Source organism: Pseudomyrmex gracilis, unplaced genomic scaffold, assembly GCF_002006095.1.
Source record: "Pseudomyrmex gracilis isolate BER0280 unplaced genomic scaffold, ASM200609v1 scaffold_1, whole genome shotgun sequence".
NCBI classification, from domain to species: domain Eukaryota; kingdom Metazoa; phylum Arthropoda; class Insecta; order Hymenoptera; family Formicidae; genus Pseudomyrmex; species Pseudomyrmex gracilis.
In genome coordinates, this window is record NW_018020585.1 from 23827 (window position 1) to 39142 (window position 15316).

The following is a 15316-nucleotide window of genomic DNA, read 5'->3' on the forward strand; positions in this document are numbered from 1 at the left end:
TTCTCTTCTCAAATTGAACGCAGTATTTTTGCATATGGCCCTGGCCGCTCTCAGTTTTCTCTTTGGTGAAGGTCTTTATCAGAACGCAGTCTGAAAATCGTTCTAGATCGAGATTGTCAAGAGCCATCAACTGTTATTGAGAAAGAAATTTAGAGGAGACATAAACGAGAACAAGAGTCAGAGAGAGAAGCCTCCGTTTGGCTTTTGAAGAAAGACGATATCCTTAAATAATTAATTGATTGCAGGTGACTTTGGGATTCAGAAAGGTGATTTTGTGTTTAATTTATTATTAAGTCCAGCTGAACATCAAAAAACGAAGGCGTTTTGCTCACGCATTTGACCGCGCAATTAATATCTCAAGATTAAATCGGAGAATATTACTTAACAAGACTTAACAAAATTTATAATAATCCACATAAATGATAGTAATTTAAAAATAACGGTTATTGATAGCTTTAATAAATTGTAATATATGATTTGTAGTGCGGCAAAAAAAGATATTGTCATGATGTCCAAAACGTTTTTTTATAGAAATTATCAGAAAAATTAATCTGTATTGAACAGAATCTCAAAAATGACAAATCGGCCAGATCGGGTCTGTGAAATCCACGCGACTGTAAGATCGAATATCTCTGCGAAAATTCAATAGTTTTTCTCTTTTTTTTTTTTGTTTTGAATCAAAAGTTTGAACGATTTTGCGTTGATCAAAAAAAAGAACCAGTGAAAAACTTTTTAGTAGGTTTGAAGATATAAGCGTTTAAAAAAACAAAGTTTTTTTAAAGGAGGTGTTTAGATGGCCAATAAGAGATTAAACACAGGTAGTGGTAGGTACTCCTAGTAACAGCTTAACTGTCATACGATCAAGATTCTAAGAAACACATGAAAGTCATTTGACAATGTAACTTTGTTGTAATTATTGAAATTTCTATCTGAAGATGATCCAATGCTAGGATCGAAACGTTATTTTCACAAGGAATAAAATTCCATAAAAGAAAAATTTCGTTCACACATTACTACCTGTGTTTAAGCTCTTATTGGCCATCTAAACACCTCCTTTATGATTATTTAGAGCTTTTCTACGCTTTTTTGAAAGTTTTTTTAGTAACGTCAACGCGAAATTTTTGAGTCAGTCTAGAAGATCTATGTGTTTTTGAAGAGTTAACTAGTATTTTAATTTTATTTTTATATAAATTTCAGTATATACACACACATAAAAAAGAGTCAATTGGATCTTAGAATCTATCTCAATGTATGATGTTAATTTTAATAAACCTATAAAATCTTTTTTTATAGATGCCAAACATAAAGTTACAAAGTTCTGATGGTGAAGTATTTGATGTAGATGTTGAAATAGCAAAATGTTCAGTTACCATAAAGACTATGCTTGAGGATCTTGGTATGGATGAAGATGAGGAAGAGGTTGTACCACTACCAAATGTTAATTCTGCTATACTTCGTAAGGTCATTCAGTGGGCAACATACCACAAGGATGATCCTCCTCCACCAGAGGATGATGAAAATAAAGAGAAACGTACTGATGATATTAGTTCCTGGGATGCAGACTTCTTGAAGGTAAATATCTTGGTCAATTTTAAATATAAACAAAATAAGATTCTAGTAGATATATAAGGAACATTAAATTTTTAGAAATTTGTATTTGTTGATATATTTACTTTTGTTTATATAGGTAGATCAAGGAACTCTCTTTGAATTGATTTTGGCAGCTAACTACTTAGATATCAAAGGGCTTTTGGATGTCACGTGCAAAACTGTTGCTAATATGATTAAAGGAAAAACACCGGAAGAAATACGAAAAACATTTAATATAAAAAATGACTTTACTGCGTCAGAAGAGGAGCAAGTGCGCAAGGAAAACGAATGGTGTGAGGAGAAGTAAATAGGATTGCAAGTTTTCCTATTGGTCATGCAAATCACTTAAATATTAATTCATCATTGATTTAGAGATCTTGAATCTATGCTATTACTTTAATAAAAAATTTATCCATAGACAATGCAGAATATAGATTTTGGAAAGAATAATAAAGTATCCATATGACTAAGATAAAATCAAATATATACATGTGTAAACAAGTTATGTATACCTTTCACAAGTCTTATGTTATTTAATCATCTAAAAATAAAAAAATTTTAATTATAATCTTATTGAACGTACGTGCTTTTCTCCTTAAATCTTAACAATAGAAGAATTTTTAATATAAATATGTAAATCATATTGATGCACGAATTTTAAGACAATGTTATGATATAAAAAAGGACATGAAAAGTTTATGTATAAATTTAGTTAGAAGAGTCATTGTGTACACAAATTAATAATATAAAATAAAAACAAATCATGTAAGGAATTACTTTGAGGATGCTTTGTACATTATTTCTTTATGAAAATATAACTTCTTTAAAAAAAAGTTTGTTTTTGTTTAATGTGTTGTTACCATCAGCTATTCTGAGAGCTTACAGAAAATACATAACCTGAAACAGAAGTATATAAAATTGTCTTATTGAAGGTTGATTGTACGTTAAACAACATCTAAAAAAAACGAAAGTGAATTAGATACTTAAAATCTTTTCATTCTATTTGTATTTAAAAAATCAAATTCTAGAATTGCACAGTATTTATCATGAGCCATGCAAGTGAGTATATATGTGAAAATATCTAACCCCAAAACATACAACACAATAAATTAAATATTTATGTTATAATAAAAATATATACACAAAGTTGTAAATAAATATAACGTATATTTGGTTTTCTTTGTTTTTTTAGTTAATAGTTGCACAAAAAAACTAAAGACTTATGACAATAAACAGGATGGTTTACAAGTGTTAACAAAAATATGTAATTGGTTTAATCTTAACAAATCAGCTATAGAATATCACGATATAGAAGAAATTAAGATTATAAAATATGATGAATTGCAAACAGCAAAAAAAACAGTTTCCAATCATTTGAAATGTATAAAATATTCTGAATTTATTGGCATTAATACTGATATCTCGGAATATTGTGTACCTTCTTTAATACTTGGGTAAGAAATAAATGTAATTTAATGAAAAGATGGAATTGTTAGAGTTTTGGAAAATTATTGTTATAAATATTGATACTATATTGTTCTTTTTGATAGAATTCTCGATAGTGGACATGCATTTTTTAATGTGCCAACAGATCAATTGACATCTAAAATTATGTTAATCAATTTACATGTAAAATATATTTTTACAAAACATGTAACGTCTAACAAAGAAGTGATATGTCATTTTGACATTCATGGACATTCTATATATCTGGTACAATTAATAAATGTTGACAAAACTATTGTTAGTAATAGAAGATGGTTTTATTATGCATATGCAATTACAACTTCAGGATCAACTGGAACACCAAAAGTTGTTAAAGTTCTTCATCCCTGTATATTGCCTAATATTACAGATTTAAAGAAAATTTTAAATGTTACAAAGTCTGATAAAATTGCTCAATTAACAAGTTTTACTTTCGATCCTAGTATTGTTGAAATTTTCTTAAGTCTTTCTTGTGCTGCAACTCTTTTCATGGTTTCTAAAGTATTAAAACATGACCATAAGAGGTAAATAAGCATGAACAAAGTCAATTTTAAAAACTGAATGCTGAAAAAATAAGGAAGAATTTATTATATAAAAGTAATAATAGTAACTGTTTCTTAGGCTTTTAGAAGAAATATATCATGCTCATGTAACGGTTCTTCAAATTACACCATCGCTTTTCTTTCATAAATGGTCTACTGAATGTTTGAAAACAACAATTTTGGGCAAAGAATCGCATCTACGAATTCTGCTTTTGGGTGGAGAACCATTCCCTAGCAGAAAATTATTCTTAAAAGCTAGCCATCCACAAAATATGACACGATTATTTAATATTTATGGTATAACCGAGATATCTTGTTGGTCTAGTATTAGTGAAATTGCAAAAGATGCTCAAGTAGATGAGTCTTGTTTAGGTAAAATTTTATCAGAAACTATATTTGAAATCAGAAATGAGGATAACAAAATAACCACTGATGAAGGCATTCTTTACATTGGTGAGTATTTAATAAAGTTTAATTTTAAGGTAGTCTTTATGGACAGTATACTTACAAACATATACAGAGTCTCATTTTAATTTAGACAAAATATCTTGAAAACAATGTATTTTTGAAAAAATTTTGAAGAAGGCTAGCCCTTACGAAAAAGAATTACTGGCAGTAATATATTGCGGCAGTGGTACGAAATAATTACTGGCATTCTGTGTAATTGCCAGTAATATTCTCAGTGATTCCTGTAATACCTAATAATATTCTTGTGTGATTGTCAGTAATATTTATATTACTGACTTTATTTATATGTAATCGGCAATAGTTCTTTTTCGTAAGGGCACACACGCGCGCGTGCGTATAAAATAATTTATATCTGTTATATCAGTTTTGTTTTTATTTTTGACATATAGGAAGCTGTAGCAGAGTTTGTATCATTGGAAATGAAACTGAGAACGACTTAAATAAACCAGTTTTTCGTAATACTGGCGATGTCGTTTCAGTAAGCAAGTTTTATTAGTAGCGAATAATTTTTTTGACAGCATTTTATGAACTAATTAATTTTTCTAAAATTGACAATAATTTAAAAAATTTTTAATATATATCTTTTCTCTGTTTTAGAGAGACAATCAGGGCAGAATATTTTATAAAGGAAGGCAAAACAATATTATAAAGAGATTTGGAAACAAAGTAAATTTACGAGAACTTGAAAAAGCCGCAATGGAATTGAATTTTGTATGCAATTGTGCTGCACTCTGGGATACAGAAAAGCACAAATTATATCTATGTTTATCTACTATAAAAAATAAAGAAGAATTCTTTATATTGAGAAATGATGCAATATTGCATTTGAGGATGTTGCCAGCGATTTATAAGCCTGATAAAATAATTTTAGTGAACTATTTTAAATATACCACTAACGGTAAAATTTGTCTCGCGTCTCTAAACGAATTATGTAGAAAATCCGAAACAGAAAATATTAATTACTCTTATGATAATGCGAGTAAAATATTTGAAAATTTATGGAATCAGCATATTAACTGTAAAAATGCTGGCTTTTTAATTTCTGGTGGTACATCCATAGAAGCACTCCAAATCTCGAACACCGCTGCTGAAGCCTTTAACGTAGAACTTCCTGAAATGATTGGTATGTTGCTGAAAAATGCTACGTTTAACGAATGTACTAATTATATTCGAAACATTTTAATCAACCGAGATTGTCGCAAAAACGATAGCATCAATATTGGTGACAATTCTACAACAATATTTTCTATAGAAAAATCATCTTTATTACAACAATCATTATCAAGTAATGTATTAGTATCTTTAAATAAACCTGAAACTTATTGGTGGTATAAGTGCAGAGGAAAAGTGTATAACACACATAATGCATTAATAAATAGTCAAAGTATAGAATCGCATTTAAAAAGTATATCAAATATAAAAATAGTAGCAACTTATAATTTGCAAAAATGCGTCGATGCTTCACCAACTGTATATTGTACTTTTAGGTAAGGAATCTGTAAAAAAAATGCATATTTTATCTCTACGTGTGTGTGTCTATATATGTAAATATAAGTTGTGTGTGTGTGTGTATAAATATATATATTCTTAATTTGTTTTAGGAAAGAATTATATGTAACAGTAGGTTCACATTCTGGTATTATATGTACTGTTAATTTGCTAGAAACTCATAAATTATACGAAGTAAAGCTACCGAATCGAATAGAAGCATCTGTTTTAGTTTTATCCGACTTTCGCGGCATTGTAGGTAAGTCTTACAGAAAAATATAATGGAAAACAAATGATATAATACTATAATACTTTTCATTGACAGGCTGTTATGATGGATATATTTACTGTATTCATCTGAAAACTGGTGAAATAATTTGGAAATTTCAAACGCGAGACATGGTTAAATGCACAGCAATAACGTGTACACAAGAAAGTAAAATATTTGTAGGTTCCTATGATCATCATGTATATTGTCTTTCGATTAAGGTACTAATTCAATTATTGATTAACGTAAATTGTAAAGTAAATATATAAAACTTCTGTATTCTTCGTCGTGAAATGTTATAATAGTAGGGAAATGGCCAATTCGAGATGGCCACCAGATCTTTGGGTCAATAAACTTCTTTATTTTGGAATATTTTTGAAACGTTTTGATCCTTAATTTGGGTCTTCTTCAGTGTAAGGAAGATTCGCAGGTATAGGAAGAACTTAGTCCATCAGTCGCGCATCGCCGTCAAACAACACGCGAAATAAAAGATGATAACGACCCGAAAAAACAAACCGAATCATCAACTAGCGCGACGGCTACCTGCGAACTTTCCTTACACTGAAGAAGACCCAAATTAAGGGTCGAAATATTTGTTCAAAAATATTCCAAAATAAAAAAGTTTATTGACCCGAAAATCTGATTATTGCCTTGAATTGGCCACTTCCCTACTATTAAAATATATATAATAAATGAGTTGTTTTTATAAAAATACATATTTTTATCGCGTATAGGATGGTATTCAAATATGGAAAACTAAAGCAAGTGAAGGTGGAATCTGTGCTACCGGTTGTTTACACCAACATTCTGCATCTGTTATTTTTGGAACTTTGGACGGCTCATGCTTAGCTTTGCAACAGTTATCCGGACAAATTACATGGAAACGTAAATTGCAAGATCCGATTTTTGTTGCGCCTGCTGTTCTCCAAACTGGACATGTCTTATTTTGTTCTGTCTCAGGAACGTTGCATTGTTTTGATATTGAAACTGATTGTCAGGTATGTAACTAAACTTTTTTTGTTGCTTTTTTATGTTGTATCAACCTTTTGTATTGCAGATGTGGCAATATGTGATACATGGAAATGTGTTTTCGTATCCTGTGATACAGACTTGCAAGTCTAGAAATAACGAGTATCTCATTTTGGCTAGCCAAAATAAGACTCTGTATTGTTTGGAAATGCCGTGCAGTAGGATTGAACAAAACAAGCCGAAATTGAGATACATGTTACAACTCTGTTCACCAGTCTTCGCTACTCCTTGGTGTGATGATAAATATATCTTCCTAATATGTATAAATGGCGCCATTGAGGTGTACGATATTTCAGAAGGCAGATTATTAGTGAGCGTGAAACTCCCTAAAGAAACTTTTTCCTCACCGGTTGTCCATAATGATTTGGCTGTATTAGGATGCAGAGATAACAATCTTTATATTCTGAAACTTAGTTAATGTGAATATAAACGTTTTCATATATGACCGGCCTTTGAATATTTAAGTTTTTTAAATTTAAATTATTGCGAAACCATAATCGAAACAGCAAAGACATTACAATTAATACAATATCATTTATTCCATTCTGTTTTTTGTGTGTGTATGTATGTTTTACAAGTGACGGATATATAATATAAAGAATATCTATTATATATAGTTGAGACAAATGTCCGTTATTTAAATATACTTGTTTTTCACTCAATTTTTTATGTAATACAATAAAATTGCGTGCATCTATTATAATCAATTCACGCCGGAAAAAAATTAATATAAATGCAAAAAATAATATAAATTTTGGAATAAGTTTATATATATAACTCGTGCGCGTGCACGTTAAAAGTCATTCTTCCTTCATACTTCTATAACAAGGATAGAACAAACTCTCTGGAGATCATATCTCACATTACTTTATCTTATTGAAAAATAGAAACACTTTTAGCATGGAAGTGAACAACACAAACTCAACCTAGAAAAATAAATCTTGTTCAATACAAATATGTGACCGTATTACATAATTAATTAGCTGATCAATGTACGCATATATTTCACCTACGTCTTCTCCTTATCAAATAACATGATGTAATAATAAGATACGTTCGCATATTTTTATTATGCAAAAGAAATAGTACGAATCTCAAGCTCACACAAAATAACAATATCTTAACGATCTTTTTTTTTTTTTTTTTTGTAATTATATAATATATATATACTATATATAGATCTATAATATGTATATCCATAATGAGAACTGCACTTGACTGTTCCAGATATCCTTATTACAACATGTCACTATTCGTATTCGTCTAGTGATCTTTTTTCCAAACCGTTCTACTGACTTTGTCTCAAGTGTGCATACGACTTATCTATTTCTAATTTTGTTTTACAGTGTTTGCTTAAAGATACCTAACTTTGCTAACCATAGTTATGATTTGTTTTCTCTGGGAATAAAAATTTCTTCGAAGATAAATAAATGCAAAAAGTAAAACACACAATTACATAATTATACATGTACACAAATATACATATCAAATAATCTATGAGTTATCTAGATGTTAAATCTAATTTTATTACATGATTGATAAGCACAAAGGAACAATTACCAATAAAACACCTTGAATCGCTCTTGTGATATACATATGTATAAAACTATATTATTATATTACTCATTTTTTTTCCTGATGATAAATGCAACTTAGATAACCTGAAGATAAAATTTATATAATAAATTCAAGTTTTCTCCCATTGACAGCAACTGACATTTTTTTAAGAACATTTTATTACTTAGTCTAAATAAATGATACATCAATTGATCATCAGAGGTTCACGATATATTGCACCTTATGTAATAGTGCAGTGATGTTTCGGTAATTTTTTTTTTATTTTTTATTTTTTTTATTTTTTTTTTTTTTGTACAATTTAATCTGCCGATGAACGTTTTGTTTGTATCTCGGTACATGAAAATATGATACACATATGTATACACACAATAATAAACATCTGGATTTTACTTTACTTGTCTCTTTTTTTTATATTGATTCTCATTTCAACCTATATCAGAGATTGAATTTTTGTGTATGTGCAAAATGTAAATTTATAAGTTATCTATAAATATAAATTTATAAGTTATCTTCCTTTATAATCCAAAGTTCACACAAAGTTCGTAGAAATAGAGTCCAAAAGTTTTTTTCTGTAAACGTAGAGAATTTACGTTCTTCAAAAGATTCGTAAAAATACTAGAATGAGAATAGAACAAGGTGAATAAAGAGACAGAGAAAGAGAATTTAGTTAGTACTTTACTTTGTCTTCTATCTTTATAGGAGAGAATTTATATGTAATTAGGCACAGGTCTCTGCTCGCAGCATGACTTTTCTTTCTGCTTTGAGACACTGTCGCGTACCGATCACGATCGGTAATCAAGTAATATTTCTTTTGTTTATTCGAATACGAGTTCACCGGACAAATATTTGGATTTCCCAGCAATATGATGTAGCAAATGCGTGCTTTTTATGATTATGGTTACTGATCCTCATCGCCGAGCTCGTGCTTGACTTTATTGAAATCGAATTCCTCGCCAGTGGCGCGCTTAAATATATCAAGCACATCCAAGCATGTAGTCTCGAAATGTGTGGTCGCGTCGTAGCTGGTAGATATGAATATTTGACTATTAAGACCGTCATCCACTGGCACCATGTAATCAGAGATGCTAACAAACTTTTGTCTGATTGGACCGAGCAGATCTAAACCGGGCTTAATCTCGGTTTCTGGATTCTTCGTCTCCACTGTAGTCGAAACCATGGCGATAAACCACCCTTTTGCCGCGACTTGATGAGTGTGCGACACGAGAGACACATAAATATCAGAATTACGGCCAACCTGAAAAAAAGCAAGATAAAAACTTCAATTAAAAACATAAAATAAACTTGGAAACTTTGTATTGTAAAACACGTACTATCAATTACCTGTTTCTGAGGAATAATAATTTGCGTAGATAATGCGTCAGCTGTGTTCGGAATCGGATGATCCATAAGACATATGCACCTTATCACCTGACCAACTTTTTTTACACGATCAGGTACATACGTAGGATCACAAAAAACTTGTTTGCATTGAGCCACTTCATCGCCGGAACGCACGCCGACTACCTGCATAAAATAACAATAATTATTTCTCCAATGTGAATGCACTTCACGAATTCAACTACAGCAGACATATCGCTTACCTTGCCGTCTTTTATGACGATTTCATCGATCGGTTTGTCCAACATGTAAGTGCCGCCGTAAATGGCGCTGAGTCGTGCAAATCCCTGAGGAAGTTCGCCCAAACCGTACATCGGATAGAGATATGGCGATTTCCCATACCGCGCTAAACTGTCACTATACAGTTTGATTCTTCTTATGGTTGTTATCGCGGTTTGATTTATATAGTCGTCGTCTCTGATAAACAACATTAAATTTACGCTTGTTTAAAATAACAAAAAGAAGTTTTTTTTTTTTTAAATTGTAATTCTCTCTGCACAGTGAATTATCATTTCATCTACAGAAGTGATCTTCATTATTACCTGTATAATGCTAACGCGTGTCCAGTGAAGTCTTGTGTGTTCTTGTCGAGATTGAATTTATTATAAAGCGCACTCATGCTATTATTGAAGGGATCAAAACCTTCCCACGTCTTTGGATCATCCTCCTGCATGTTTTGTACCCACATGAGGAAACTGCGAAACCGCCGCTTCTCGAACAGACCCATCAAATCACTAGACAGAGCTTCCTGCTGGTCAATCGGGACCTTGGAGATTTTACCTGATTTGTACACGTATGAACCTTCCACCGATTTGAACTCAAGATAACGCGTCACGCCCGTATGAATGAGCAGTTTGACAAGAAGACCATTGGCCATCAGAAACTTGGGAATTAAATCGACGTTCCAATCCCGACCACGGCCATAACTTTCGTCCGGCGCTGGAGCCTTGAATTTGCTAAATCATAACATTAGCATATGATAAATTAGCTCTACTTATTGCAAATTTCTACAGTTATTCTGTCTGTTGTTCTCTCTAGATTAAAATCTATAAAACTATAAATATATTAAAGAGTAAAGTTTTAATTAAAAGAAGTGTAATTAAATTGTACAGATTATTAAAAGATGTTAAAATGCCGTGCTTTTCGCTTATCTGAAACATATCATAACGAGAGAAAAATAAAAAAAACTATCATAAACAAAACACAATAACCGCCATCTTGAAAAAACACTTTAAAAAATTTTATTATGATTATTCCCGAAATTCTTCATGTTATAAAAAGTTTTTAAACAAAAAATGTAAGAAATTAGGTATTTTTTACAAAAAAAGGTTATAACTTTCATTCACGCCAAAAAAAGTTATAACCTTTATTTAACTCCAACTGTTTTCATGTTAGAACGCTGAATCCACTCTGTGTCCGCACACTGCGACGCGAAAGTTTCAGTTTTTACATGAGTTTACAACTTTCCACGCAAAGCGAGTTTTCAATCCAACCCTATGTGTCTAGGTTTTTAATAGTGGAGCCACCCATAAGGGAAAGAGCGGAACCCACTGTGTGTATATGTGTGCACGCGCGTGTGTATGCTGTGTGAGTTTGTGTCACTTTATTTCTTCTATTTCATCGTGTTCATCTACATATATTCGTCTATATTTACACATAGGTTTGGGTTGATACCTCGCTTTGCGTAGAAAGTTGTAAACCCACGTGGAACCTTGTTTTGCGTTGTAGTATAATGCTGAACGCAGTACAGCGTTCTAACATAAAAACGGTTGGAGTTACGTGAATGAAGATAATAACCTTTTTGTAAAAAACCAAATTTTATATATTTTTTGTTTGAAAACTGTTTTCATAACGTGAATAATTTCGAGATTAGAATAAAATTATTAAAAAATCCATTACACTCTACAATTTGCACTTTGGATGCTATAGACTCTCATCATCCGTACATTTGAGATATAATAATTTAAATGGGTACTGAATACCAATAATAGAGATCGGTAAAAACCTAAATTTCTCTGTATTTACTGCACCACGCGAAAAGTCCTTCTACAGAAGTAAAGAAAAAAACTATATAATCGTACGTTTTACCACAATTCCTATATGATTATATGTATAAGTTTACAAGGTACGAATGTTCTATAGTTATCCAGTTGTTTCTTGTAATCATACATTTATATCTCTTGTACTTGTCTCACACTTTTAGATGTATCATACAAAATCGTACATTCAATAAGTATGTTCGCATTGCATGCTCCAACATGCTTCTACTCGCTCTAACGCGCTCTAACAGCGAATTCAGTAGTCTGCACTAGTGTGTACCGAGTGACTTTTTTCATTGAAAAAAATCGCGTTAGAGCGAGTAGGAACATGTTAAGAGCATGCGACGCGAACAAACCTATTGTTTTGATTGTTTCTTTTTTTGTTTTTTTTTATTATGTAACAAATTTGAAAAATTTTACATAAGTTGTTACAAAGTAGGTTGCAAGTACATATTGATATTATATTCAGAAGCTTATAAATGAAACAACGGAATAGAGATTTTTTATTTGCATTTTAATGTGATGCTAATTCCAGTTATCCAGATTCATTAAATTTTCATTTGCAGTAGTGAAGTGTTAGACAAAAAGCCATCGCGTGTCATGATAATCAACGAGTGTTTCTCGCGTCTTTTCACGAAGCACGTAATTATGTGCAATCTTCGAAACGGTCAAAGTCTCTCGTTCCGCTTTCCACCTGTATATATTCGATGTATACACAGCTTTTCCTTCTAAAGACTTTCATCCCACAAGTTATGCGTATATGTGTGTGTGTGTGTGTATGTATGTAATATACAGTAGATTCAGTAATTTCGAGCGCATAGGACCGATTCTTCCTAAACTTTGAAATTACTTTTTTCCTCTTTTAGGTAACGACTAATTGCAAGAGACAAAAGATATGTTTCTTTTTCTCTTATGTTACACTCTTAAAATGAGAATAAGTGTATATTCTGCAAGTTGCTCAGTCACTCAAAAATATCGGAGAATCATCAATAACTACTGAAAACTACGGAAAACTACTGAATCGCCTATAAAGGAGAAGTCGAATTGTGAAACGTATGTGCGTATGCTCAAAATTATTGAAGTTCTAGTGTACATAGAATGTACAGGAGATATATCAAACGTTAGAAAAAAGATATCTGCGTTTTTTTAGATGACATAACGTACCTTTCAAGAGAATGCAATTGCTATTAAATGTAATGATAGCAATAGAAAAGTGAGAAGCAGAATATCTTCTATATCAACTTTTGATATTTGTATGGTTGTTTTTCACATAAATTATCGCACAATTAAACAAAAGAATTGGAAGCAAAATTGCAGTAAATAAAAAAAAGCGAAAATCAACTCGCAACATTATACTATCAAGAGTTTCTGTTTCTTGTCCTTTATTTGCCAACAGACGGTACCAAACTTTCCGCTATACTTTCGACTGACCGGTAGCAACGACCGGAATTGATAATTAATGTCGACCACTCACAGCCACACTTAATTTGCATTTTATGTGATATTTACAGTGGCTTGTCGGCAGAAGAGATCCTTATATTGCAGATATTTATACAACAGTCCAAAGTCCAACGTCCTTAAAACACTTTATTTTGTTTGATCGCCGAAATCAAAAGCAGCTTTTTTTCGATTCGCCAACAGAAGTACAGAGAATCGATACTGTATCGTACGCGACGCAGACTGTATGAGGAACATCTTTCTTTTTCTCGCTTGTGTTTCCTCAAAAATGTAATCAACTAATTTGTAAGTTTTGATCGCAAAAAAGAAGGAAATCAATATTCGCGAGACACACTGATCAAAAACAAATGTTCTAGGTACCTGTGTGGCTCAGAAAAGAGAAGCAAGAAATGAATATGTGTATATCTATCATGACATTAACGTGTTAGTATTATATTGCATCCTTGTCATATAATAAATATGTTGTGATTGGCTACTCGGATAAAGTTTTATAGAGAACTCTGTGAAGTTAATAAAATGTTTGTCGTAAAAAACTAACGCAGCCTGTAATACCATTGTTTGAAAAATATGACTATACTTGAGTCCTTTATGAGTATGTACGTTTGACGGATGTTCTCCGTTAAGAGAATAATTATAGCGATGAGAGAGAGAAGAGGGAAAGGGAGAGAGAGAGAGAGAGAGAGAGAGAGAGAGAGAGAGAGAGAGAGAGAGAGANGAGAGAGAGAGAGAGAGAGAGAGAGAGAGAGAGAGAGAGAGAGAGAGAAAAGAGAGAGAGAGAGAGACGAAGTGGAAGACGGAACAAAACGAGCACTCACGCGAAGAGATCCTCGAGGGGCGTGATGGAGGCCGATTCGCCACCGTAATACTTGTTGCGGTCGATGTGCAGCACTCGTTTGCCGCTGACGGAGAGCATACCCGAGAGGATGCACTCCTTAAGGCCAGTGCCGAGGACAATCGCGTCGTATTCTTCATTCATGGTTCACGTGTCGAAGTGAGCGAATCAAGAAACAATTAAACTCACGGATCTGACGGGCGACTTCAACACTTGGAATACAATATCGAACACTTTTCTTTATTTATCTATTTACTGCGGCGTCCTCTGTGAAACGTAGAGCGATTGAAAAAAACTAACTTTTGCTACGTATGAATGATACGTGACGGCACAAGACTACAAAACGCAACACACAGAAAACGCAGATTGTTCTCTTGCTTTGCTACTCTGTCGACGATGACGACAACGACGATAGCGACGGTAGCGACAACGACACTCACGAGCGGCAGCGATGACGTCCACTTTTCCCTAGATTGCGTCCTGTCGACACTATTTGTTAGGGCCACCGCACAACTTTTTCGTAACGCGTTACGTTAAGCTTATGTCACACTACTCATTAGGATTGAGATTAGATTGTAATTTGGCCAATCAGAGCGAAGATCACTAAACTTAAGATTGGTTTTCTTTCTTCTGATTGGTCAAATTTCAATCCAATCTCAATCCCAATCCGTAGTGTGACATAGGCTTTAGGCCATATCCTGTTTGACAGAGAAGTGCATCATATCGTGCCGCGTCAGGGGAAGTATTTCTCGGAAATTTCTCCTCTGGCTGTACCTCTGGGAGTACCACGTTTATGCTACATTGGGTGCGTTCAGACAACTCAACAGTTGCACAACGGTTGAGAGATAATCACTTATGATTGGATCATACTTTTGGAACCGTAGTAGGTTTTGAAGAATAGTCCTATCATAAGTGATGATCTCTCAACCGTTGAGTTTTCTGAATGTAACCATTAAGCCTGTTCTACATTGATCGCAAGCGCAAACGCAAGGAACAGGTCTGGTAGAATTGACTAATCGTATTGATCAAATCAATCAATGTAGAACGGGCTTTATGGCCGTGGCAGCTCTCAGGCTTCTGAACATAGCCAATATACAGGTATTGTAGCTAGATGGCGCCAATTTCGGAGTTACTCGCGAAT

The 15316-nt window shown here is 32.6% G+C and overlaps 3 protein-coding genes across 5 annotated transcripts; 2 read left to right on the plus strand and 1 right to left on the minus strand.

Annotated features, from left to right (window-relative positions):
- Nucleotides 1-31: 31 nt before the first annotated feature.
- LOC109853127 (S-phase kinase-associated protein 1) lies at nucleotides 32-2158 on the plus strand. Its single transcript, XM_020424941.1, has 3 exons — nucleotides 32-266; nucleotides 1294-1572; nucleotides 1688-2158. The coding sequence occupies exons 2-3, from the start codon at nucleotides 1294-1296 to the stop codon at nucleotides 1895-1897; spliced, it is 489 nt and encodes a 162-aa protein (XP_020280530.1). The 5' UTR covers nucleotides 32-266; the 3' UTR covers nucleotides 1898-2158.
- Nucleotides 2159-2266: 108 nt separating this feature from the next.
- Nucleotides 2267-8023, plus strand: LOC109853111 (acyl-CoA synthetase family member 4). Of its 3 annotated transcripts, none has more exons than XM_020424912.1 (11): nucleotides 2267-2649; nucleotides 2783-3044; nucleotides 3141-3599; nucleotides 3697-4070; nucleotides 4475-4563; nucleotides 4683-5208; nucleotides 5338-5572; nucleotides 5687-5832; nucleotides 5899-6062; nucleotides 6576-6839; nucleotides 6899-8023. In XM_020424912.1, the coding sequence occupies exons 1-11, from the start codon at nucleotides 2637-2639 to the stop codon at nucleotides 7286-7288; spliced, it is 2922 nt and encodes a 973-aa protein (XP_020280501.1). In that variant the 5' UTR covers nucleotides 2267-2636; the 3' UTR covers nucleotides 7289-8023. The 3 variants fall into 3 exon arrangements, with proteins under 3 accessions (XP_020280501.1, XP_020280492.1, XP_020280483.1); XM_020424903.1 differs by having other exon boundaries at nucleotides 3697-3914; nucleotides 3990-4070; nucleotides 4683-5572; XM_020424894.1 differs by having other exon boundaries at nucleotides 4683-5572.
- Nucleotides 8000-14601, minus strand: LOC109853123 (rab GDP dissociation inhibitor beta). The gene is made up of 5 exons (XM_020424926.1): nucleotides 14159-14601; nucleotides 10389-10802; nucleotides 10050-10263; nucleotides 9790-9972; nucleotides 8000-9703 (listed from the first exon to the last, which is right to left on the minus strand). Exons 1-5 carry the CDS (start codon nucleotides 14317-14319, stop codon nucleotides 9347-9349), a joined length of 1329 nt encoding a protein of 442 aa, XP_020280515.1. The 5' UTR covers nucleotides 14320-14601; the 3' UTR covers nucleotides 8000-9346.
- Between the last annotated feature and the right edge of the window lie 715 nt (nucleotides 14602-15316).